The following is a 27,894-nucleotide window of genomic DNA, read 5'->3' as shown; positions in this document are numbered from 1 at the left end:
GGCTCTGCCCCCAGCTTTCCTTCTCCCCCTCTGCTACTCCCCTTCTCCCCTTGACTTCCTCCGCTGCCTGTCCCGCCAGCCGGGTGAGCCGGCCAGGGAGTGGGGGGGCAAGGCTACTTTCCCAAGCCAGGGAGAGCAGCTGCCCGGGGCTGTTAGCAGGACAGGGGGCTGTATTCAGCGCCCCCTCAATGTCTTAATTACCCCCCTCCTCTCCTGCCCGCCCCCGCCACCGTGTTGCAGTCTCCTAGAAATCTTCCTTCCGACCCCCTTTGAAACGCTCCTCCCCGCCCTAGCCAGTGTTCTCATTGCGCATGCGCTCTTTGTCCCGTCCTGTCTAGCTCGTTCTCCTCCTTTCTCTTCCAGTTCTAGCCCCTCCCTTTAGAATGCCCCGTCGAAGCCTTTCGAAGCTCCGCCTCCTTCCTTCGGGAAACCGTACCCACTTCATTCCCTCCGCTGCTACACGTCGCGCCTGCGCACTTGTCCTCGCCGGTAACTCCTCCCCTCTTCCTAGCCCCTCCCTCTGGCCACTCTTCTCTGCCCCACCCCTTAACTTCTATATAATACACCTGCTGCGCCTGCGCTCCCCTCCCGGAGCCCACCCTTCGCCCCGTCCCCGAGCTACTACGCGTGCGCGAAACTCCAGGGGCTTCTCGTTTTGTCCCGAAATTTCGCGAAGGTTCCCGAAGGTTCCGCTCGGCTCTTTCCGGAGAGACTCGAGAGCGAGGCGGAGGCTTCGTCTGCTGCGCTGCCGCTTCCTGTCTCCCGGCTCGTTGCTGTTGCCGGCTCCGGGGCTGCGGGTACCGGCTCTGCAGCTCCCCGCGCCATGTCCCAGCTCTGCTACAACCGGGGCTGCGGCCAGCGCTTCGACCCCAGCACCAACGCGGAGGGTACGAGCCGGGGCCGGGGGCGGCTGCGCACCTGGGGGCGCCTGGCTTGAGGTCTTAAAGGGGGGTGGCCGGGTCCTGTTGGGTTCCGGGAGGCGGGCTGCGCTGAAGGGGGGGCTGGCTGGGGGAACGGGCTGCGCTGAAGGGGGGGCTGGCTGGGGGAACGGGCTGCGCTGTTTGGGGGGGGAGGGAAGCGGGGGCTGCGCTGTTTGCGGGGGGAACCTGCGGGGGGGGAGGGAAGCGGGGGCTGCGCTGTTTGCGGGGGGAACCTGCGGGGGGGGAGGGAAGCGGGGGCTGCGCTGTTTGGGGGGGAACCTGCGGGGGGGGGGAAGCGGGGGCTGCGCTGTTTGGGGGGGGGGAATCTGCGGGGGGGGAGGGAAGCGGGGGCTGCGCTATTTGGGGGGGAACCTGCGGGGGGGGGAGGGAAGCGGGGGCTGCGCTGTTTGGGGGGGAACCTGCGGGGGGGGAGGGAAGCGGGGGCTGCGCTGTTTGGGGGGGAACCTGCGGGGGGGGAGGGAAGCGGGGGCTGCGCTGTTTGGGGGGGAACCTGCGGGGGGGGAGGGAAGCGGGGGCTGCGCTGTTTGGGGGGGAACCTGCGGGGGGGGAGGGAAGCGGGGGCTGCGCTGTTTGGGGGGGAACCTGCGGGGGGGGAGGGAAGCGGGGGCTGCGCTGTTTGGGGGGGAACCTGCGGGGGGGGAGGGAAGCGGGGGCTGCGCTGTTTGGGGGGGAACCTGCGGGGGGGGAGGGAAGCGGGGGCTGCGCTGTTTGGGGGGGAACCTGCGGGGGGGGAGGGAAGCGGGGGCTGCGCTGTTTGGGGGGGGAACCTGCGGGGGGGGAGGGAAGCGGGGGCTGCGCTGTTTGGGGGGGGAACCTGCGGGGGGGGAGGGAAGCGGGGGCTGCGCTGTTTGGGGGGGGAACCTGCGGGGGGGGAGGGAAGCGGGGGCTGCGCTGTTTGGGGGGGGAACCTGCGGGGGGGGGAGGGAAGCGGGGGCTGCGCTGTTTGGGGGGGGAACCTGCGGGGGGGGGAGGGAAGCGGGGGCTGCGCTGTTTGGGGGGGAACCTGCGGGGGGGGGAGGGAAGCGGGGGCTGTGCTGTTTGGGGGGGGACCTGCGGGGGGGGAGGGAAGCGGGGGCTGTGCTGGTTTGGGGGAGGGTGGTCAGGGTGAGCCTGTTAAGGGGGGTGCTGTTTATTAGGGGAGCCTGGTAAGCAGGGGGACCTGCATTGATTGGGGGGAGCCTGGTAAGCAAGGGGGAGGGATGTGCTGATATTGGGAAGGGGGAGCTGGGGCGGGGGAGGGAAGACCAATAACACAAGTCTGTAGGGACAAAGTTAAAAAGGCCAAGGCACAGAACAAGGTTAAACTAGTTAGTGACATAAAGGATAACAAGAAAACATTTGACAGATACATTAGGAGGAAGACCAAAGACAGGGTAGGTCCATTACTTAATAACCAGGGGGAAAGCAATAACAGAACATGTGGAAATGACAGAAGTTCTAAATGATCTTTTTGTTTCAGTTTTCACCAAAAGGGTCTAATAGCGATTGAACGTCTAACATAGTGAATTCCAGTGGAAATGAGGTAGAATCAGAGGCTAAAATAGGGAAAGAACAAGTTAAAAATTACTTAGGGCTTGTCTACACTTACATTTTATAGTGCTCTAACTTGCTGGCTCGGGGTGGGGGGGAGGGCTTTAAACTGCTCATGTGGACAGTGCAGCTGTGCCAATGTAGCGCTGTGGTGTAGACTTGCCGTTAGTTAATGGCATAGTAAGTACACTTATAAAGTTTGTGGATGATACCAAGCGGGAGGATACTTTGGAGGATAGGATTATAATTCAAAATGATGGACAAACTGGCAAAATGGTCTGAAGAAAGTAGGACGAAATTCAGTGAGGACAAATGCAAAGTACTCCACTTAGGAAGGAACAGGCAGTTACACATGTACAAAATGGGAAATGACTACCTAGGAAAGAGTACTGTGGAAAGGGATCTGGGGGTCATAGTGGATCACAAGCTAAGTATCAGTGAAGAGCTTAACACTTGGGGTTTTGTTTTTGTTTTTTGCAACAAATGCCATTCTAGGATGTATTAGCAGGAGTGGTGTAAGCAAGACACAAGAAGTAATTCTTTCGCTCTACTCCATGCTGATTCGGCCTCAACTGGAGTATTGTCCAGGTCTGGGCTATACATTTCAGGAACAATGTGGACGAATTGGAGAAAGTCCAGGGGAGAGCAGCAAAAATGATTAAAGGTCTAGAAAAGATTGAAAAATGAGGAAAGATTGAAAAAATTGGGTTTGTTTAGTCTGGAGAAGAGAAGACTGTGAAGGCAGAGAAGGCAGGTTTAGGTTGGACATTAGGAACAACTTCTTAACTGTCAGGGTGGTTAAGCACTGGAATAAATTGCCCAGGGAGGTTGTATAATCTCTGTCATGGGAGATTTTTAAGAGCAGGTTAGACAAGCACCTGTCAGGGATGGTAGATAATACTTAGTCCTGTCATGAGTGCAGGGGACTGGACGAGATGACTTCTCAAGGTCCCTTCCAGTCGTATAATTCTAAGGCAGGGGCTCACCCACCTTGTTTCTCTAATATAACTAGGACCAACTGGGCTACAACAGTGTATAATTGCAGTGTAGACATACCCACAGGTAACAAGTGGTAAGCCGGTTCTACACATGGCCTGATCATATCCTTGTGTTTCTTTAATCAGTGATGTCCTGAGCTGGAACAAAGCGAAGGATACATGCTGACTCTAGCTAGTTCATGGGATATGAACACTTTGGCTTCAAGGACACAGACTTGGAACTGGTTCTGTTTGTCCATTTTCACATTTGTCCAGTGAGGGAAACAGATGCTTTATGTTTTGATTAAGGTTAAGATTTTGTCTGTTATTTTTAGAAAAAGTCATGGACAGTTGCAGGCAATAAACAGAAATTCATGGAAGCTCTGACTTTTACTAAAAATAATGGGGGCTGACTGCTGGGCAGGACTAACAGCTAGAACCCTGCCGCGGGGTGGGACAGGGGAATCCAGCCCCCAGCAGCTGACCGCTCTGGGGGCCCTGGGCACCCAGCTGAAGAAGTCACTGAGGAGTCACAGAATCCATGACAAAATCATATCCTTAGTTATGAATTAAGGGGCTGCCAGCAGTACTGGAGGTCAGTGGTGCTCAACCTTTCCAGACTACTGTAGCCCTTTTAGGAGTAGCCCTTTTAGGAGTCTGATTTGTCTTGCATATCCCAAGTGTCACCTCACTTAAATACTTGCTTACAAAATCGGATATGAAAATACAAAAGTGTCACAGCACACTATTAGTGAAAAATTACTTACGTCATAAATATAAAGGGAAGGGTAAACCCCTTTGAAATCCCTCCTGGCCAGGGGAAAGCTCCTCTCACCTGTAAAGGGTTAAGAAGCTAAAGGTAACCTCGCTGGCACCTGACCAAAATGACCAATGAGGAGACAAGATACTTTCAAAAGCTGGGAGGAGGGAGAGAAACAAAGGGTCTGTGTGTCTGTCTTTGCCCGGGATAGACCAGGAATGGAGTCTTAGAACTTTTAGTAAGTAATCTAGCTAGGTATGTGTTAGATTATGATTTCTTTAAATGGCTGAGAAAAGAATTGTGCTGAATAGAATAACTATTTCTGTCTGTGTCTCTTTTTTGTAACTTAAGGTTTTGCCTAGAGGGGTTCTCTGTGTTTTTTAATCTAATTACCCTGTAAGATATCTACCATCCTGATTTTACAGGGGGGATTTCTTCATTTCTATTTACTTCTATTTTTATTAAAAGTCTTCTTGTAAGGAACTGAATGCTTTTTCATTGTTCTCACATCCAAGGGTTTGGGTCTGTGGTCACCTATGCAAATTGGTGAGGCTTTTTATCCAACATTTCCCAGGAAAGGGGGGGTGCAAGTGTTGGGAGGATTGTTCATTGTTCTTAAGATCCAAGGGTCTGGGTCTGTAGTCACCTAGGCAAATTGGTGAGGCTTTTTACCAAACCTTGTCCAGGAAGTGGGGTGCAAGGTTTTGGGAAGTATTTTGGGGGGAAGGACGCGTCCAAACAGCTCTTCCCCAGTAACCAGTATTAGTTTGGTGGTGGTAGCGGCCAGTCCAAGGACAACGGGTGGAATATTTTGTACCTTGGGGAAGTTTTGACCTAAGCTGGTAAAGATAAGCTTAGGAGGTTTTTCATGCAGGTCCCCACATCTGTACCCTAGAGTTCAGAGTGGGTGAGGAACCTTGACAACTTACTTTCTCATTTTTACCGTATAATTATAAAATAAATCAATTGGAATATAAATATTGTACTTACATTTCAATGTGATACTTGAGCCTGTTTTTCACTTGTGAACTTTGTCTGAAGCCTGAGGCCCAGGTCACGTGGCGGAAGCATGTAAGTTAGCTTCATGGGGTCCCCTGTGGTGTGGCACCCTGGGCAGATGCCCTACTTGCCATCCCCCCAATGCCAGCCCTGCACTTGCAATCCCCCATAACCCATCCCGTGACTCCCTCTGGGGGCTGCAAATCCCAGGTTCAGAAATGCTGATCTAGATGAGTTGAGTACCCCCAGAAGATATCTGCGTACGTATACCCCAGTTGAAAACCACTGCTGGAGGAGATGGGTGTGCCCCACCAAATGGAGAAAGCCTGGAAAATCCATGGATACTGAATCACCCAGTGAACACTAACATGGTCAAAGCACTATAGTAGAGCAGTGTAAGGTTAGAGTGGTCTGCTACTGCCTAATAAACTGTGATCCAAACTATTGGGCATTTACCTTTACAGGTGTAAGTCTGAGGCCTTGAACCTGCAGGAAATTATTTCCCTTTTTTTGTAAGGGTATATGAGTATATTACAGATTCTTAAAAATATTGCCAGATATTGTATCGTGTGTGTGTACATGAAACAAGTAATTAAATCTGTTGCATTAGGCATGCAGCAGAATGCTTTGCAAATTGGAGCTCTTGGATTGCATTTTTTCCTTATCTTAGGAATACAATATTGGGTGAAATATACTTGATGTAAATTGAGCACACTATCATTTCAGTTTCAGTAGCTTCCCAATGATTCTGCCAGCTTAAAGAGCTTTCTATTATCAAATATCTCTTCCCTACCTGAGTACTTACAGATTGTGATCATGCCACCTCTTAACTTTCTCTTTGTTAAGCTAAACAGATGGAGTTCATTGAGTCTTTGGCTATATGGCATGCTTTGCAATCTTCTTTAATCAAGTTTGTGAACACCAGATAATTAAGGCAGTGTAGAACCTTAGGTGCCTTTGGCTTAGGAGGCTTGAATCCATCTCTCAAACAACTGTAAATAGTTGTGTTGGGTGTTACTCAACTCCATTTTGTATCAGTACCCTTCAAATGGACCAGGCTGACATTTGTCTGTGTTTCTACTGGGATACCAGTTAAGGTTAGCTCTATATGATGCTGATCATGGTCCCCAAAAGATCCCATGGTAAATGTAGTAAGGGTAATTTTATTTGTGTGCTTCTATTGTACACTGTGGTGTATATGGCCAAAAAAAAAAAGTTTCTACCTTAAAAAACTTAGTTTAATAAATAGGCTGTATGTGGCTCCATATATACTCTGAGTGCTTGCTCTTCAAAGAGTGATGGGAAAGGGGTGGAAGGTTGAGCTCATGTGCAATGTGAGATTCAAATGTGTGGAGCTCTGGCTGTAATTCTGTTTAGATTAATAGTTGCAGGGGTTTGGGGTTCATTTAATTACATTTTCATTTAGTACTGCTGTCAAGGTTCCTCCCCCACTCTGAACTCTAGGGTACAAATGTGGGGACCTGCATGAAAAACCTCCTAAGCTTATCTTTACCAGCTTAGGTCAAAACTTCCCCAAGGTACAAAATATTCCACCCGTTGCCTTGGATTGGCCACTACCACCACCAAACTAATACTGGTTACTGGGGAAGAGCTGTTTGGACGCGTCTTTCCCCCCAAAATACTTCCCAAAACCTTGCACCCCACTTCCTGGACAAGGTTTGGTAAAAAGCCTCACCAATTTGCCTAGGTGACTACAGACCCAGACCCTTGGATCTTAAGAACAATGAACAATCCTCCCAACACTTGCACCCCCCCCCTTTCCTGGGAAATGTTGGATAAAAAGCCTCACCAATTTGCATAGGTGACCACAGACCCAAACCCTTGGATGTGAGAACAATGAAAAAGCATTCAGTTTTCTTACAAGAAGACTTTTAATAAAAATAGAAGTAAATAGAAATAAAGAAATCCCCCCTGTAAAATCAGGATGGTAGATATCTTACAGGGTAATTTAGATTCAAAAACATAGAGAACCCCTCTAGGCAAAACCTTAAGTTACAAAAAAGATACACAGACAGAATTAGTTATTCTATTCAGCACAGTTCTTTTCTCAGCCATTTAAAGAAATCATAATCTAACACATACCTAGCTAGATTACTTACTAAAAGTTCTAAGACTCCATTCCTGGTCTATCCCGGGCAAAGACAGACACACAGACCCTTTGTTTCTCTCCCTCCTCCCAGCTTTTGAAAGTATCTTGTCTCCTCATTGGTCATTTTGGTCAGGTGCCAGCGAGGTTACTTCTTAACCCTTTACAGGTGAGAGGAGCTTTCCCCTGGCCAGGAGGGATTTCAAAGGGGTTTACCCTTCCCTTTATATTTATGACAACTGCATTTTTCTTTTCTTTCAGATTCATGCACATATCATCCAGGTGTACCAGTCTTTCATGATGCTCTAAAGGTGGGTATGCCAGGATATAGATAGTGAAAGATTCTTTAAATCCTTAGGTAGTGTGTCTTTGTATCAGTAATGCTGTGCGCCAACTCAGTCAATGATGTAGCAAATGTCCTATCTGTGGAATTCAACCAAAACCCACCCAGGTACATTGTTTGGCCACTCACTGCAGCAGGTGATTATTATTTTTCTATTTTTCTTCTCAAACTGAGCATGTTGTTTAAGCATTACATATCCTATATCGTTTTGTGAAAAAGTATTGCCTTACCACAGCCAGGTAAAAAGCACGGCATGTAGAACTGTTTTCGATTATAGACATTTTAGAATTTCAGTACACATAATTTAAAGTTTGTTATTCTTTGTATTCTTTTTGCATTTTTAAAGAAAGTTATGTTGCTCAAAAACTGACTAATAGGCTTTGGAAAGGTTAGACCTTTTTCTCAGTAGTCTCTTGTTTATACCAGCAGTTCTTAACTGTGATCTGTGGATCATTGGTGGTCCAGCAAGCATTTGTTGATGGCCTGCAAGAACCAGGCTGGTCACATGGTGTTGATTCTCCTCAATTTTGGAAGTTAAATTTCATTAAGACAGCCAAAATATATTAAATGTTTTTATTTGCCCAGGTAAGCTATTAGTGTTGTTGCCATGGAGATACTATGTGGAAAAATCTGAGAATTCTTGGCTTATATAAAGGACAAGGTCTTCATTAAGGAATTCTGCCTGTCTGACTCTAAACGAAGTTAATGTGAAGTTTGAAAGTGGCAAAATGATAGTTAAAATATTGACAGGTTTCAGAGTAGCAGCCATGTTAGTCTGTATTCGCAAAAAGAAAAGGAGTACTTGTGGCACCTTAGAGACTAACCAATTTATTTAAGCATAAGCTTTCGTGAGCTACAGCTCACTTCACTTCAAGGAATGCCCCTCTGCCATGTACATTGGTCAAACTGGACAGTCTCTACGTAAAAGAATAAATGGACACAAATCAGATGTCAAGAATTATAACATAAACCAGTCGGAGAACATTTCAGTCTCTCTGGTCACGTGATTACAGACATGAAAGTTGCGATATTACAACAGAAAAACTTCAAAACCAGACTCCAGGGAGAGACTGCTGAATTGGAATTCATTTGCAAATTGGATACAATTAACTTAGGCTTGAATAGAGACTGGGAGTGGCTAAGTCATTATGCACAGTAACCTATTTCCCCTTGTTTTTTCCAACCTCCCCCTCCCCCAGTTCCTCAGACGTTCTTGTTAAACCCTGGATTTGTGCTGGAAGTGGCCCACCTTGATTATCATACACACTGTAAGGAGAGTGATCACTTTAGATAAGCTAATACCAGCAGGAGAGTGGGGTGGGGGGAGAGAAAACCTTTTGAAGTGATAAACACCCATTTTTTCATGATCTGTGTGTATAAAAACATCCTCACTGCATTTTCCACTTTTATGCACCCGATGAAGTGAGCTGTAGCTCACGAAAGGTTATGCTCAAATAAATTGGTTAGTCTCTAAGGTGCCACAAGTACTCCTTTTAGTTAAAATATTGATTGCAAGAAATAAGGAATGAAAAAAGTCATAATAAGAACATCTCAAACCTGTAAGGTTCATGAATTTGTGAATGATTATACAGTGTGAGAGAGGATTTGAAAAGAGACTGTCTGGCATCAGCTTGCTATAAGGAAGAGGTGAGAAGCAGTAGTTCTCCAGTGAGGAGAAGCCAGAAGGTGGAGGAGTGTAATTTCCTCAAAACCTTCCTCTTTTCCAATTTTGTGCTGAGGCATCATAAGAAATGGCTGTGATTGAGAGGATAGACATGCCCAAGATAACACTTCCTTGGTAATGATAGGAGTGAGCAGCACAGCTTATTAGCTGGCTGTGAATAGCTGTTGAAAAATAGATTGGCAGAAGCTGAATACCAGAATTTTAGACAGAAATAATATCCAGAGTATTTACTAAGAGACAACCTATCCTAAATTCTCAATTAGTGAGGGTCAACCTACACTCATTAATATATTTGCTTTCCACAAGCTACGAGTGATGTACCCGAATGTTTGGATGCTAATATTTTAACTGTATTGTTAAATTTATTAACCTCAATTTGGGATATTGCAGATTATGTATTATATGTATTTTATTATTTTTAAACCAAACTTTATACTTTTGTATAATTTAAGCATTATAGATGTATAGACACTTTTTTCTTTAACCTGTGTATTAAATAATTTTAACATTAGCTTTAATAAAAAAAAAATTAAGTCAGCACTTGTTACAAAAAACCATATTCTACCTCCCTTTTTTCTCCTCCCTTCATTTATAGTGAGTCCCATTAGGTATAACTTTCCTTCTAATATGTGTCCCAAATAAGCTAACCAATAAATACTGTCTTACTGTTCACAATATATTGGCTGTGTAAGGGATGAATGTTGAGAGGAAACACTGCAAAATAATGCTCCCTATTTCAAAGAAAGAAAGCGTTTCCCATCATCATCTTTTAATCTGCTGCAGAAATACATTGTTAGTCAAAATATCTTTTTTAATACCAAATTAAAGGTTCTTTGAGTTTCCAGATAAGTTGTTTTGTGTGGTGCAGTAAGATCTGTTTCTCTAGCATCAGGACTGTTTCATTTGATATAATAAATGTTGGTTTTGAGTTGACCTAATTTGAGCAGATGACTGCCTAAGGCAAAGATGACACTGGACAATGGGGAATGAATGAGACTAACATAAAATAGATTTATGACTCTCCAAAGATAAGGAAGAAATTTCTGACCATGCTATATTGCTCTTGAAAATAGAGACTGTGTCCATAACATTAGCAGGTGAACTCAACCTCAGAGAGATTTATTTTAGTTAAATTATTTTATCAACTGTGTTTGTTTGCCTGTTTTTTCATATTGAATCAGAACCTTGCACAGAATAGGAGTATTGTTTCAGTAAGTTTTGATGGTGCTTTATGATGACATCAGCAAATGTTGACTAGTAATAGCAGCTGTAGAAATCTTTACATTTTCAAAAATACAGAGATGATCAGTAATGTCCAAGGGAGAGGAGAGTGTTAAGACTATAAAGTAGCATGTGCTGGAAAGAATTATCACTAACCTTTTGCTTCTAATAAGATTACTGAGTGGGGTGTTTGCATCTGTCTCATTATTTTATTCCAAATTTATAGGGCTGGTCATGTTGTAAGAGAAGAACAACAGACTTCTCTGACTTCTTAAGCATTGCGGTATGTATTGGTGATTTTTTTAAATCTGTTACAGTATCAAAAAATCATAGAATTAGATGTTACATTAAGCAAATTTTAAATGGATACATCTTGTTAAACCAAAATCATTTTGAATCAGAGTGCCTTGCTTCACTATTTCTCCTTGTAGACTACTTAGATGTTAAGTTTCAATTTCTAAACTTCAGCAATTTAATTGGTTCTGTCAAAATGTGCTTATAATATTGTAAAACTATGAGGCCACGAAAAGAAAGGAGGTGTTTTTACACTCATTTGTCTAAATCAGAGGTTTTTAAACTGTGGTCCACAGACCACCAGTGGTCCGCGAGCTCCATTCAGGTGGTCCATGGATAGTTCCCTCCAAGGTGCGCACCTGGGTGGCTACACACAAGAGAATGAAGGGCCACCCACCTGAATTAGGGGAGCCGCGCAAGCGTGGCTCCACTAATTAGGTGCCTGGACCCTGGAGAAGGCGCACAGGTGCAGTGGTGGCCATAGGGCGCAGGTTGGAGGGGGCAGTGGGATGAGAAGATGGGGTGGGGTGAATATGGGACATGCAGGGCTGCGGCGGCCAGAGAAAGAGGTTACTTTCCCCAGCTCCAGGGCTGTGGCGGCCAGGGAGAGACAGCCCTCCTTCCCAGCCCTAGCTCAAGGGGCTGCCGCAGCAGGGGAGAGAGGGAGAAACCCCTCTCCTTCCCAGCCCTAGCTCCGGGGCTGCTATGACCTGGGAGAGAGGGCACATCCATCACATTAGAAAGGTAAGACTACTGATATTAAAATATGAGTTGTGTGCTTTTATTTTTAGAACAAAAAAAAGTTGTTTGTTTTTTTTACTATAGCGCTTTTATCCAAAACGCTTTACAATAGTTAGCTAATGGTACAAACAACATTTGGAAAGATCATTAAGCGGTTCGCCTAGACCCTCAGCAATTTTCAAGTGGTCTGTGGGGGGAAAAAAAAGTTTGAGAACCACTGGTCTAAATCATAAACAACTAAAGAGATTTTGCTCAAACTTTAAAAAAAAAAAAAAAAAAAGCCTCTTAACAAGCATAGAACACTTCATTTAAGTGTTCCAGAAAGTTTGTTTGTCTATATATCTGAAAACCAAGAGACACGGATGTCATTTTTCAACTTCAGTTATAGCATTTGTTGCAAATCAGTCACTAGAACTGAGCAAAGGATGCGGGTGAAGAATCAAAATGCATTAATTCATTAAACTTGGATAATAGTTTGGTTTTGGATTTTGCACATGAAGTGTTTTGTTTTTCCACATATGTTTCTATGTCATCTACAACAGGGCTGTACAAAGGGTCTCCATAATAGTGAGAAACCCCCTGAGCCTGTGAAACCTGAAATCAAAACTACCTCTGAGCGAAAGGAGCTAGCTGAACTGAAACCTAAATTTCAGGAGCATATAATTCGGGCACCAAAGCCAGTGGAAACCATTAATAGGCCAAGGTACGTTATATTGAACTGGCATTTGTGCCAAATTTGTTTTCAGTGGTTAACTTAGAACTTGTTTTGGTTATTGCTATTGATTTTATTTGGAAGGTACTATGATGATGATGATGAAGTAGCATTAGATCTTAAAATAGATATTCTGACTCTTCATTATATATTACATAATTTTCAAGTGGACATTAATTTATTAAGTCAGACATTTTTTTCAAACCTAGCAATGACCATATTTAAATTACAGCTTTTGTTTTTATATGGCATCTCTTATGTGAATTAATTCAAAGTATTTAGTTACATGCTGTGGAAGCATAGGCAAATCGAATGACCATTGTGTACTTGAGAATAGCTTGTACGCTGTTTTAGATGTCTTGATAGGATAATTGGCAACAATATTGAAGTTATTTCTAATTTTGATCTGGACTTGCCTGAAATATGGACATAAAGGGACCTTGGGTAGCATCTTCCCTGAAGAACAGAAACATAGTACAGAACCCCTCAGTGTTGTCATTGTATAGGAATCAAAGTTCTAGTGTGGAACTTTGTGGTCAAGAGTACTGATAACAGAGCTATATTGATGTATTGTGGTATTCTTACTGGAATATACAATTTTTATTTATTTCTTAACTTTAATCAGCCCTGAAAACACACAATGATAAATTAAACACATACGTTATTAAAATTTGTCAATTTAGCATTGTGCCACAAGAGGTAAAGCCACTCTGCCAAATCAGATAATGTGACTTTTATTTAAATCACTCTTAACTTTCACCACAGGTTCCTTAATGCCTGTGATTAAAATATGGGCTGTGTCTACTCTTGGGTTTCAACTGTTCTGTTTTAAGATGCTTCCTTGTAGATAAGGTGACAGATAATACAAATAATAATAAATGTTATCATAGTGCCTAGGAGCCATAGAGAAGGAACAAAACCCCATTGTGCTAGGCACTGTACAACACAGAACAAAAAGACAGACCGTGCGCCAAAGATCTTATAATCTAAGTGTAAGACAAGACAATATAGGAATACAGCCAGATAGGGAAGTACAAGGAAACCGTGAGCTAATGTGTTAGCATAAGCAGTGGTCTCAGCACACTAGTGGTTTAACTGTTACGTTTTTGTAGGCATTATGGCAAAGGAGAGTTTTAAGGAGTCTAATGAAGTAGCCCTGCAGATGTTTACAGGGAATTCCTCAAGCATGAGGGACAGCATGGGAGAAAGCATGAAGGTTTTGTCTGAAAATTTTCAGTCTGCTAATGGAGGATGGCCTCATGCACCTATTGGAGGGAGGAGTCAGCATCTCATTATTGAATGAGAGAGTGGGCAGAGGTCATGCAGGGCCTTGAAAATGAAGACATGCAGCTTTTGTTAGATGCGATAGAGAAGGGGGAGCCAGTGGAGAGATTCAAAGAGGGAGTGACATGGCCAAAGCGATGGCCTGGGTAAATTATCTTTGTAGCAGTGTTCTGAAAACGTCTTTTAGGGTACAGCTGCTGTGTGATCTTCTGAGTGTAGCCCTGGCTCTTAAAAAACGCCAAGATCGGGAATCTGAGTCACATGTAGCAGATGAAGTCCCTCAACCTAGAGTACAGATATTGCCTTGCCAACTCTTCTACTTGATTTTCCCAACCCACTAACATCTTGACTGAATTAAGACTCAGCCAGGTTGCCATCATCAATTGTACAATTTCATAAGACTTCATTCTCTTCCCTGGAATTATTTTGTGGGAAAGGTATTTTGTAGTGGCTGAATGAGGTGGCTTTTTTTCTCCCCTGTTATGTCAGAATGATGGTGACGCGTATTCTAATCTTGTCACAGCAGAGGTTTGAAAGGTATCTTTTGTCTTACTACATAATTTATTTTGACCAAGATAACGTGAATGCATTTAAATATTTTAGCCCAGATGAGCCAATGACAAGCTTACAGCTGAAAGTATCCGCTTCCCTGAAACAAGCACTAGATAAACTGAAACTATCAGAGAATGAAGAAGAAAAAAAAGGTAGGAATCTGTAACAAAACAGAACGAGATGCCAAAGATGCAGTTGTTGCGATATCCTTAAATAAATGGTAGAATGTCTCACACGCCAGTGTTTCAGAATTAATGACTTTACAAATGTATTCAAGAACCACATATTCCAGCAAATTAGTTCCACAGAAGGCAGCAATTAAATTGAAACTGACACCAGGAGAGAAACATGTTTCCTTAAGCAGTTTATTCAAACCGTCAATGGTGTATATTGTATACTACTTACTTCAGGAAGTTAGGTATGTTGTCCCTGGCTTATTTTTCCAAACAGTTTCAATGGAAAAACTGTTTTCACTTGGAACAATAGACATTCCAAGTAATTGAAAATAGATAGACCCAGATAATCAAGATTGGATTTCTTTTTAAATGATAGTTTCTAGGAGTTGTTTTGGGGCAGTTCTATGGCCTGTTATACAGGAGTTCAGATTAGATGGTCACTATGCTCCCTTCTGGCCTTAGAATCTAGGAATTAAAATTGTATGGTCTCTTTGTGGATGTTCCCATATTGTTTACTCCAGAACTAAAGCCCTCTTTCCAAGGGAAATGGCCTTGCCCTTCTAAAAAAAAAATATTCATAGACGTTCTAGTTGTCGAGATAATGTCTCCTAGAACTGCTGTCTCGGCTGTTTTAAAAATCTATTGTGATTAAATCATTGCATAATGACTCCAAAATGGATGTATGTGATATATAATGTAAAGAAGAAAGTCCTTTAATTTATCAACAGAAACTATTAATTTAAATACTGGAGAGTTTTAAACTCTGGGATAGCCCTGTATCAAGTAATTATTTCTAATATGGTAGCACACTATACAACATAGTCACAGTTTTCAGAAAGAGGAGTTCATATTAAGGCACCTGTGTGTGTGTTTTTCCTAAAGTGCTGAGCAGTCATCAACTCCCAATAACCTCCAGAACTGCTTGTGTTCTTCCTCCCTGAACATTCCAGCATGCAAGGCGAGTGCACCCTCTGCTGTGCTCCCTTATGTGGTGCTCAATGCTTCCCTCAGCACACCAGCTCAGTGTGCAGATACAAAAGTGTATTGGGGTCATGGTCCTATCTGATCTCTGCTCACATTAGGGAATATATAGGAAGTAATTTCTGTATGCATTTCTGACAGGCCTTTGTGTAGGGTGCAGAAAATGAGGGATGCTCCTTGTACTCTTTCACCTCCCACCTATGGACATATGGAAGGGTCTGTCAGAATCTAGACTTTATCTTTAAGTAAACTAAATATTTGATATTTATAAAGTGGCATTTTTATATTAAAGATATCTATATGCCTTCATTTTACAGAAGAGGACAGTGATGAGATCAAAATTGGGACGTCGTGTAAAAATGGAGGCTGTTTGAAGGTAAATAGCTGTTTTATTACTTCTGTTTACAGTGTAACTATAAAATCCTAAGAACATGAACAAGTCAATATTTTAAAACACATTATAAAGTAATTCAGAGTCCACACAGGGTCCACAAGTCTGAATAAATAGATATACTTTTCAACTTATTCAAAAGGTCAAAATGTAGATTCTTTTGGACCAGTGAGTTAGTAATCTCAAGAGTTGAGGCCCATCACTAAGGTTTCTGGGCCCCAAATTAAAAAAAGTAGGGGTTTGTCAGTGTCAGCATCTCTGATACTTTACTCCAGCAGTTAAAAATTAGGCAGAGTTAGGTGGTACCAAACTGAAGGGCTTTATTGATAAATACTTGGAATTGCTCCTGGCAACTAGTGAAGTTCTGCTGCAGTCTATGCCGTACCTACTAGTCTGTTAGACTTTAAGGTGCCACTGGACTCGTTGTTTCTACTAATCAAACACTCTTTGAAGAACGCTGAGTAAGGAAGCAACCACAGTTTACATTTTCAACCATGAAACCATTCTTCCAGTCCTACCCAAATTGTCTCAGGACACATCTACACTGCAATTAAAAACCTGTGGCTGGCCTATACCAACTGACTTGGGTTCGGGCTTAGGGGCTGTTTAATTGCAGTGTAGACATTTGGGCTGGAATCCGGCCTCTAGGATTCCGTGAGGTGGGAGGGTCCCAGAGTTTAGGGTGCAGTCTGAGAAAATGTCTACACCGCAATTAAACAGCCCCTTAGCCTGAACCCTGTGAGCCCAATTTAGCTGGTGTGGGCCAACCACAGGTGTCTTTAATTGCAGGGTAGACATACCTCACTTTTTTCCCCTGACAACCTTCCACTGAACAGGAGGGATGCAAACTAAAAATTTGTAGCAACCACAAGGTCTGAAGGATCCTTTGTTCTTTATCATTGAGAGTCACCTGGTGAGGGTGGTGGTTGCACAAGAGTTTGTGATCCTCTCCACTGGATTGCAGTAGTCCTGTCAATTGGATTACGAGGGACTGGTATTTCAGTTAATAGATCCTTGTGTTGCTAAGCACCTCGTAGTACATTGGGCTGCTTCCTTTTATGGTGCTTCATTTTGGTGACTTTTTCATTGGTGAATGACCTCATTTTAAGCTTGCGGTTTTTTAATAATGCGCCAGATATATTACTTCATTACCTGTGTGTGTACATGAGCACACTTGGTTCATTTGTGAAAACAGAGTTGAATAGTTCTGGATTTCTCTGTAAGAAGAGGTTAAACTAGCCTTTGAGTACTAATAGCGATAGTATCCTGATATCCCACAGAGTCAATATAAAGGATACTTTTAAGGTGGATGTGGGGAGGCACTTTTGATGAAGATGGAATGAATGTGTCTGAGTTTATTTTGCAGCACAGAGGAAGAAAGCCCATTTTTGGTTTGTTTAAAATGCATTAATACATATTGGTCAGTGTTCGCAAACTGTTTTGCTAATTGTTTTGTTTTAATAGTTTATTTTTTACTTCCTAAAAAGAGAGAGATCATTTTTTAAAAAAGTTTTGTATTTCACCAGACATTTGAAGGACCACAGAGCACAGAGGAAATATGTATATACCATTCTGGAGTACCTATATTCCACGAAGGGTTAGTATTATGTAATTAATAGGATTTCCTTCCATAAATTCTCTATAATCATTTTTTATAAATACTTATGCAGTTGGTTATTTTCAAAAGGTAAGACGTTTACACTGTTAAAACTGTGGATTGTGATAAATGTTTCTAAATATTTGACTTGTGTATGTATTATGGCTAAGGTTATTTTAGTGAAAGTCATGGACACGTCACAGGCAATAAACAAAAATTCATGGAATCCCGTGACCTGTCCCTGACTTTTTTTACTTTAAAAAAAATGACAAAATGGGGAGCTCTGAGGTCCACCTGCTGTCTGCGAGCTCCGTGGTGACTGGGAGCTGAAGCAGAAAATGTCCGAGGTCTCTGGAAATCATATATTCTGTAACTTCCATGACCTTTCTGACACAATTTTCGCCTCAATTATGGCTTGTTAAATTATTTTCTTTTGAAATTCCTTCAAAGGATGAAGTATTGGAGCTGTTGTAAGAGAAAAACTTCTGATTTTAATACATTTTTGTCTCAAGAAGGCTGTACGACGGGAACACACGTGTGGACTAAAAAGGATGCTGTAAGTAGTACTAACTTTGCCATTGGTAGTTGGTTACTTAAACTTCCCAGTCATTAAGAAAGTATAGTGGTTTGAATTGCAGCTTTATTTAAACAAAGAATAATAATTCCCCTACCTCCACCATTATACAATTTCTCTAATATGTGTTGATGAGTGTTGGGAGCAGTTTGAGATTAATAATGGATCTTAAAACTAATCTGAGTGAAACACTGTACTTGTCTGTATACAACCACACCTTTTATTGAACCATAAATTGTGAAATAAAATAAAATAAACCCACTGTTTGTACGCATTTCTAAACAATTCTGTAAGGCTTTTTTAGGTGATAGACTTTCCAACCCAGCACTTATAAATGTTATGCATACGCTAACGAAGAGCCCCAAAAAAATTTGAGAAACATCTTCCTAAAACTAGGAACAGAATACATTTAAATAGACTAAAATAATCTTGCTTTCCAAAATCTCATTCACACAGAAATAGTGAGTGTTCTAGGGCTGGGACTGGTGGGAATATTACTTTTCTATCTTTTCCAAACGCCATTCTTACAGTGGGTTTTTCTTTGCTCTAAAGCATAGTGCATTGCTTGGTTTGATTATTTTTATGTTAGGACACAGAATGTGCTTTTTGCTTATAGCTGTTCCGTAGCAGAGCTCCGAATAAACCAGACAGGTTAGTTTGGACTTGTAAAACAAAGGAAAATACTTATGGTAATAGTTAAAGAGGTTGTGTGAGGATGTTGCAAGACTAGAGTGTTACATTGAAACAATGTAGCTGAGCACTTCCAAATCTAGAAATAATACTATCCAGTCATGTTCTGCTCTTAGATGTGTATATACAACTCCATTGTCAATATCGTCTCCGCTTCTGACCTACAAAATAAGATCAATACAGCAAATGTAGCATTGTTAAAAGGAAGAAAAGAGGTATAGCTAGGTGCTCTCTCTTCCCTTAGTCATTTCCCTCCCACCCCCCACCCCCCACCCCCCCAAGCCCATTTAATCTCTTGGGAACACAGAATCTTTGTCAGTTCTGTCACTTCCTGATAGTAACTGTATTGCTCAGTTTTTCTAGAAAAATGAGGGTAGAAGGACTTGAGTGTGTATGCAGGGGGTGGAAAAGGAAAAAGTTTTAAAACCTCAATTTTAGTTGTAGCAACTTACTAAAATAGCTGGCTCGTAGCCCAGTGGGGCTAGTAGCAAAATCATGTGTTGCAGGGCAGTCTGTATTCCCAGCCGGCTGGTCTCTGCTGTGGGGAGGTGGCTGAAATGCCGTCCCTAATGCTTTCATACAGCCTAGCAACTGCCTCACTGGGCCAACCACAGTATATTAGCTGTACTAGATGCTCTAGTTCAAGGTAGCCATGTTGCAGTCCACTGGTCTGCAGTGCTGTGCTCAAACTTCTTTCCTCTTTCTTCCAGCAAAGTGTAAGTCTAGCATCCTCTTTCTCTTCTTTAACTTCATCCTCCCACAAAACAGGAAAGATGGGCCCCTGGGAAAACCTTGGTTTGTTTCCCACCTGCTACCTCTTTCCACATTCCATCTCTCCCTGGGTAACTGGTTTTTTTTCTTTAGCAAAGGAGTTGGGAGTCTGGTTTCCTTTCCTTCTGTCTAGAACTGAAAGTACCAGGTTCAGGGAGCCAAGAGATTTTTTGTTTGTTTGTTCTGCGATGCCACTGAATGGATTTAATCTTTCCTCCTTCCTGGACACTCCTTTTTTTAATGTGTGGCTTTCCTCCTTCCTTCCCTTGTCCCGTTCTCTGTACTGTTCCCACCAGAGGCCACTGCGGAGTGTTCTGTGACCTGTTTGTTGCAGCAGTAATATGAAGCCCTCTCTCCAGTGCCCTTTTACTACCTGTTTCAAGTTTAGACAACAAGCTGTCCAGTCAATTACTGTGAGATTTTTCTCATTCCCACTAATACTTCCTTCAAGCATTAGAAAGGGTATGAATCTGAGCATCTCACCTTGCACAATGGGTACTTCATAGATAGTATAAAAAATTCCTCTTCAGCTGGCCGCTATACATTCCCGATCTAGGAGATATGCCAATAGTGTAGCTTGAACTGGTGGAGCTTTCTAGTAGTAGTCTCCATTGGAATGCTCTTGCACCTCTTTCCCCTGACTGTGTGACTCTGAACTTCTAGAGAGTGGGGCTATAAAAGGGATGGGGGTCTTAATCTATTAGAAAAGTTTTAGTTCATGTCACTTCTATTTTGCTGGATGGGATGCCTCCCTAATGCTATAGGATGGAGATATTTGACAATGCAAAACTATATACGAGATAGTTTTTCTTCACCTGTCATACTTTCCTCCCCTGTTTCTATAATCCTTGCTTTTTTTTATATACATCTTATCTCTAATATTAAAGTTTCGAGTCTGCTTGTCAAATGACAGAGCTAAGAAGTGGCTCCTTGCTAAAGAAAGAGATTTCTCCACTGAAATTTTTTTATTTTGCCTAGAAGGTAGAGCTATAATCCTTTCTGAATGGAATCTTGATTTGTAGGATGGGAGAGGGCTCTCAAACACTTACCGTTATGTAGTTTTTCCTTAACATTAGTAGGGTTCCTGCGCACACATCTAAATGCAGAATTTAGTCCTGTTCTAGTTATATTTATTCTCATTAAAATGTTGTCCTATATGACAATTTTCAGAGCAGTTTTTTTTAAAATGTATCCTGAATGTAGAGTTCCAATACTGTATTTTTCCAAAATACACCTTTGTTTTGTAGGGGAAAAAAGTAGTTCCATGTAGGCATGATTGGCATCAAACTGGAGGTGAAGTGACTATTTCAATATATGCGAAAAATTCACTTCCTGAACTTAGCCATGTAGAAGCAAATAGCACAATGGTGAGTATCTGTTTTATTTTAAATAGATTTGATTTTTTTAAAACTTGATGTTTAAGTATAGCATAATATAAGTTGCTTGGATGTACTCTTGTGCATAAATATTAAAACAGTCTCTTTGCTCTTTTAAGAAAACAAAAGTAAAATGCTGTAACAATCTTCTCCTGTGAGACATAATTCTTCTTGACCTTTTCAGTCTTAGTAGACTTGCAGGTTCCTAAGCATTTTGTGCCTTTTTGTTCCTTTAGTCAAACTTCTTAAATTTAAATCTTTACAAAACTTAAAATTGTGTAAACTTCTTTTAACTACCAAAATATTTTCTACATTTTTATTCTATCTTTTTAAAAGCAAGCAGACTCTTTTAGGATGTGTAGCTTCACAGAAACTGCGCTATTGCACAGATTTTACAATTGAAATATTCTAATTTGTGATTCCGTAAACACACTTTGGAAAATTGTATTGCCCAATACCGGCATTTTCATTGATACCTTCTTCTACAGGTACAACATGTTGCCACACTTGGCCCTGATCCTGCATCAGGATCCATTTGCACAGGCCTCTGTTTGTGTAGAGTCCTAGTGACTTCAGTGATGTAGAATTAGGGTGTTAATGTCATACTTTTATTTTAAACTTAATCAATTGACATTAATAAATCTCTTCTGTATTTTTTTCTCATTTAGCTAAATATCCATATTATATTTGAAGGAGATAAAGAATTTGATCGCAATGTGATATTGTGGGGAGTAAGTATAATAAACTCAAATGTTTTGTTAAGCCTTACTCAGTTTCACCCTCAGCCATAGCTTTTTCAGAATAGAATAGTTTTTTTCCCCCCCTAAAACCACCACACTTCTATAGGTCTGGATTATCAAGAGAAGTTCATTTTATGCAGGATTTACCAGTCTAAGCATAATTACGATATGAGTATTGCCAAAAATTTCTAGGGCCAGACCTTTCCAATTATAGCTGCATGTAATTTCATATGCCAAACTTGTGCATGCATACAGTTGTATTCTGCATACATATGCATGCCAATTTCTCTCTTCATAGCTTAGAGGAAGGATACTTAATAGGTGGACCACAAGTCAAATCTGGACTTCCAGATGCTTTTGAATGGCTTAATTACAAAAATAATAACAATAATTATTATATTTTTCTCTGGAGTTTGGACCTTGGCTATAGCTTGATCAAGAAATTTGGACCTAGACAAAAAATAATTGATTAGAGTGTAGGAAAGGGCTGATGCTGCACAACTTTCCCCAGAACCCAGAGGAAACTGCACTTTAAAAGCTGATCTCTCCCTCTGGGGCAACTATGTTTTACAGATTTACTCCTTTTTTTAATTTTGCAGATACTTGGGGATGGAACTGTCCTAGGTAAATTCCATTCTATACTGTTGCCAGACCCAAACGTTTGGAGATTGCAAAATTCCCATAATGCGTGCTGAGCATATAGTAATTGTTTACATATTTCCAACAATCTTATTCCTAAATTTAAGTGAAACGTACTTGTTCTGTTCTAGGTAATTGATGTGAAGAGGAGTTATGTAAACATGACAGCTACGAAGATTGAGCTCACTATGAGGAAAGCAGAGCCCATGTTATGGGCAAACCTTGAACTACCAATACCTAAAACGCAGCTAAAACAAAATGAAGATATTACAGATCAAGAATGAAATCCTAAAGATATGCAGACTGTTTTCTATCGTGAAAGTGGTGACTTGCTATTGTAATGCATTTCCTTTTAAGATGTTATTTTATATAAGATCACTTTTTTACAATACATCTTGCATTGCAGATCGGGATAAGCACTCCATTATGTAAAAACCTGATGCTTGCCCTGATCTGGAATGCAAGATTTATTGTAAATTTATTGAAGCTCAGACCACACGGTGCATTAACGTTTCAAGCATCCTGTTCGGACTGGAGCTACCAGAGTAATTGATGTTAGACTACATACGGTTTGCTATATATCTTATTGTAAAAAGGACACAAGATATAAGTCTGTGGAATGGTCAACATGATTCCAGTGGTCTAGAATAAATAAATTTGGTCTTCGACATCAGTAATAAATCCAGAAAGAATGTAGGTGCTACTCAGATTCTTTCCTTTTCCCGTGTGAAAGTGTCAGGAATGGTTGCATATTCCACTTGTGCACTGATGAGGTCATTAGTTTTTGAAGGGCTCAGGTAGTTACTGGCTTTTTCAGCATCTTGTTTGGATCTGCTCTGAGCAGTTTTAGATTACACTTGGTAAAAGCACAGGTGCACTAGCACCATTACCAGTAAAAATGCAACAGCAGAAGACTTGCCAAAAAATTCTATTGTAACTGGAGCCAAGGAGTGGAGGAGTTTGTGAAAATTTCCCCCCACTATCCCCTCCATTTTGATTTCTGAATTTTAAATAATCGTAGAACAAAAGGAAATGGAGCAAGGTAGTGGTTTGATAGCTTAGCCTTCCAGCTCTGGAAACCTACACATTAGAGACCATCTCAAAACCACTAAGCCAGTTAATGTAAGGGATTTTGCAAGGTCTCTAATATTTGTTAGCTACCACCCCAAAATGCTCAGAGTTGTTAGTCCGTCTCTAAGACGGTAAATATTGAAGCAGGAGATGCTAGTGTAGATGGTATTTGATATGTTGGCTAAGCTATGTGAGGAAGATTAATGTTTCCATGCAGTATGCTTAAGTCTAGCTGTTGAGGGCTAGTTGTCTTTCTCTGAGTATTAAATTCACTAAAGGAAAAGTTAAAAAAAAAAAAACACCCTTTTTAAAGATGCTTATTTAAATGTTTTTATTTTTAATTCTTTTGGTTAGTACTTCCAGAAGAAAACTTCACTGCATATTTTTGTTTTCAGTTCAAGGGTAGAGGCTTTGCTGCCAAAAACCTGGGATATTGTGAAAATATGTGACTGAGCTCTAGGCCATAGCTGATGTAGTAATGCTTCTCTCCCTGCCTGAAATTGCATCTATAAAAGTAAGTTTGGGGCTGCAATTAAAAAAACAAAAAACAACTCTATACAATGCAGGTCACTATTCATATCACAGTATGTGTAGGTCAATTTCTATCTAATTAAAACTTATCATAGAAAACTTTAAAGCCCCAATCCACTTTAGACTCAGGCTATACACTGGAGTTGGAAGGTGTAATGTGCTAAGGGTCTGAGACAGGATCGTACTTGGTGTGGCTAGCCTCTCCTGCTGCCACAGCTACACTTCACGTGGGTATGTCCGCTCAAGCTAGAAACTACACCTTCCAGCACCAGGATAGACATACCCTCTCTCATGCAGGGACGTAAGCAATTCATTGGGAGTGATACCACAAATTCTTATGATACCTTGATGCATAGTCATTTTTTCCATCCTGACAGAGCTAGAAGGGGGGCTGAAATAATTTTTACAGTTGGCAAGATGGGAGTGTGTAGTGGTTTTATGTATATAATAATGAAAACCTCTTCAAAAGCTTAAAAATAAAGGTAGTTTAACTAATCTTTAAGGTTTTTTCAGCTGGGCTTAATTTTTTTACCAGTGTAGACTTGAGTTCAGGGTTCCATCTACAGCAATACTTAAAGACATAACTAATGCTGAAAAACGGGTAGGAAATATAGAATAATGCATATATATTTACAGAGAAACTGCCTTCGTGTTTGAGGCCGGGACTTTTAAAGGGGCTGAGAAAGTGAGTTGCTCAACTCTCATTGATTTAATGGGAATGTGATGACTGAATCCTTAGGCCCCTTTGAAAACCCCAGCTCTAGGTGCTGCACACAACTATACAGTTAACTTCTTTTATCTATGCCTTGTTTTAACGTAATACCATGTAAAATGCCTTAAAGTAGTAGTGTCCAGGCTTTCAAAAGTATATACATGAAAATAAATCTGTACTCTTTGCATGTGGAAACTTGTAGGAGCTCATCAGGCATTGTGTGTACACACAAGTGCATGCTTTTCTAAGTCAATATATTGTGGCATTACTTACTTCACTGGGGGGAGTATTCCAGAAACCTCAAGAGTAGAGGCAAATATACAAGCTATGCTAGCCATTCCTCTGCAACTCTACCGTCTTCATTGCTTTATGTGTTAGGAATAGCAGTTGTTGCAAGACCTAAGCGGAACTCTGAACTTGGATACAACAGGGACAAGCACTGTATAACTACCGAAATATAATTCTGGTTTTGGGGGGCAAGTCAATGTGCATATATCTGTAATAGTCTTACACACATTCTTTTAAATTTCTATATCTTTAACTGAATACCTGGGATTTTTTTAAAATCTTTGCAGTTCACTGCAGTATTAGTTGAAGCATCATGTAAAATTCATTTTAGGGAGTTTGTGTTAGCGAATATAAGACAGAACTGAGCCAAATTCCCACTGATTGGAGTGCAGAATTTGGGTCTAAACAATTATCCTCTTCACCCCAACCATGTTTATACTATGTTCTGGTAATACGCAGAATAAGTTGATGATAGCATTTCCCTCAAGCCATTAGCTAGTAAATATTCCACCTCTGCTCCCCTTTTGCACTCAGCTGGATAATTAGACTCTGAAACACAACTAAGAGGAAAGTCAGGAGTTATTTCTTGTGTTCCATGTCTTTATCGAGCTTTAAAGTATCCACAATTTTCTATTAATGACAAAAATCAAAACTTTCCCATCAATATAATAGAAATTAGGGTTTTTTTAAATATTTCTGTTTAAGGAAGTTCAAACAGTTTCTTTTCTTAAAATTATCTGAAGCTATAGCTTTTTTTCTACTCTTCTGCATGTTCACCCAGCAGCATACTATTGAGCTATATCCTCTTTGATTGAGAATTAGAAGGTTTTGAACAAACCTTGCCAGTGCCCAGAAACTATCTTTACAACACTGCAGGTAGGTTGTGTCTTAGAAAAATAAAAAGATTTTGATCTGGTGGTTGCCTTTTTTTAGTGGAACTCTTAGTATGACTCTGAACTCTGTCAGCAAATAGGAGGAAGGGAAGATGAATTGAGATTATAATTACTACACTAAACGATTAGCTAACACTTCAGAAAGCTGTATTTAGAGGGGAAAAAAAACCACAAAGTTTGTAAGAGAGGTTGAAGCAGATTTATTTTCTAACAAATAGATTTTTTTAATTATTAAATTATAATGAAATTGTAAATATCTGCCTAATGTAAACCAAAATCAGCTTGGTCTGAATGATTCCTGGCAGTCAAGATTGTCATAGCTTCATTGTGCTACCTTTAACAGGTTGGTTTGCCTGCTGCAATCTGGAAATTAGTTTTATATTTTTATAATACACAGAACTCTTACAAAACTATACCGTATTTATTGTATATTTGTCATAGACTTGGCTATACGGTTGCTTGTAAAGCTGTTCACCTCAAAATTCTTAAAGTATGAAAATACCACTATAGTATAGACTTACCGTTTCTCAAGTGAGATTTACATTTTTCCCTACTTTTTTGCCTGCCTAATGTTACATATGATTTCTGTAGTCTGTCAGATTTCAGAACTATTCTTTTCAAGATCTGATTACTGTTTTGAGCACCGGACCATTCAGTTACCATAACTTTTTGATTCTACAGAATATTAGTGTAATTTTATAAAAAGTACCCATCCATGGATGAGGGGGGTTTTGTTTTTTTAACATTTATATTATCAAATCATTATTTCAGCAGTTTAGTAGTTTTTACTAGAAACGTTTTGCCTTGAAAAGACATTCACTTATTTTGTGTAATGATGTAATTCTTTGCTTGTATTCTTAAACATGGCATGAGGATTGATAAATACTGTAGCTGTTAAATTCATTGTTTATTTTCCATATTCCTACCACAAATTGCACTTATCCACATTCAGAAAAATGACCTTGTACATTAATGAAGTACTCTAGGTGTCTGGAACACTGTTTTAGGATGTTAAATATTTTGGAATTACGAAAACCATGTGCATTACTGTTTTGTCCATGTTTTCTTCTGCATGGGTGTCTGATTTGTCCTATTCATGTAACTTGGTTACATGAACTTTTTCTTAGTATGCTCATGTCTTCATGCTCTAGTTTTGAATAAATTCTTACTACATGCCGGTTATACTTGTCTGTTTCTGGTTACTTCTGTATTGAGGGAGAACTTTCTTTGGCTTTGCTGTACAGTGACAATACAGCATTTCTTAGGTACTCAAGTTCTGTTTCTACAGTGTATTTCAGTATGAAGACTAGAACTCCTGTGTTGGAGTTTTTTTCTCTCTGATTTTTTTTTTAAAACCACCAAAAGTAAGCAGTATTTTTCAAATTAAGACTGCTGCTACCAGTTTTTCAGTATGGGGAGTTTAGATGGGACTTGAGGCAGGTGGTGTCTCAAGGAATTTCAGCTCAGCACCAACTTTTTGGAGTTGCAAACAATGAGGAATCAATATATAGGCTCTTCCCGAGGATACTGGAAGTACCCTTGCTATGATGCCAGGTCTGACTGGAACACTATCAATACAAGGTTCTGCCATTTGGCTATTTGACAGCATCACAGGTGTTTTTCCAAAATGCTCACTGTAGTGGCAGCACATCTCTGCAAACGGAATCACAATTTTTCCCTATGTGGACAGTTGCCTGTTAAAAACACCCAGCCAGGCAGATGTCATGGATACTACACACACAATCACCCTCTTCTCACGATTGCAACTACAGCTCAAAGTACAAAAATCAACACTGACATCCATGCAGAAACTGGACTTCATCAGAGTGCATCTCGATGTTCTAGAGGCCAAAGCATCACTACCACCAACCAGATTCCTCACCATAGTCAGTCTGACCTCCACTGTACTGAACAGCCCACAGATTTCAGCACGGACCTGCCTTCAACTATTAGGCCACTAGGCAGCAACCACATTTGTGGTGCAACACGTGCATCTTCACATGCGTGGCCTTCAGGGCTGGGTTAAGAACAGTCTACATACCACACAAACACAGCCTAAACAGACACCTTGTAATGCTGCTTAAAGTCCAAAGACTTGCTGTGCTGGTTGACGCAACCCAACAATGTGTTCGTGGGAGTCCCTTTCACACTGACTCCACTTTCAATGATTTGCACAACCGATGCCGCCTCGATAGGCTGGAGGGCTATTATCACACAATTCAGGGCCGGAGGTCTCCCACCGACATGGTTACACACATCTCCTGGAACTGCATGCAGTTAACAACGCGTGCTTGCACTTTCTGCCATTGATCAGGAACA

General features: G+C 41.1%; 1 protein-coding gene across 1 annotated transcript; it reads left to right on the top strand.

Moving 5' to 3' along the window:
• The first annotated feature begins 678 nt into the window (after window positions 1–678).
• Window positions 679–26,757, top strand: CHORDC1 (cysteine and histidine rich domain containing 1). Its single transcript, XM_048842043.2, has 11 exons — window positions 679–887; window positions 7,576–7,625; window positions 10,789–10,845; window positions 12,140–12,300; window positions 14,197–14,297; window positions 15,620–15,678; window positions 17,220–17,290; window positions 17,741–17,846; window positions 20,573–20,692; window positions 21,370–21,432; window positions 22,212–26,757. Exons 1-11 carry the CDS (start codon window positions 824–826, stop codon window positions 22,362–22,364), a joined length of 1,005 nt encoding a protein of 334 aa, XP_048698000.1. The 5' UTR covers window positions 679–823; the 3' UTR covers window positions 22,365–26,757.
• The last annotated feature ends 1,137 nt before the right edge of the window (window positions 26,758–27,894 follow it).

This window comes from Caretta caretta, chromosome 1 (genome assembly GCF_965140235.1).
Source record: "Caretta caretta isolate rCarCar2 chromosome 1, rCarCar1.hap1, whole genome shotgun sequence".
NCBI classification, from domain to species: domain Eukaryota; kingdom Metazoa; phylum Chordata; order Testudines; family Cheloniidae; genus Caretta; species Caretta caretta.
Note: the sequence above shows the minus strand (reverse complement) of the source record. Positions and strands in the feature narration are given on the sequence as shown.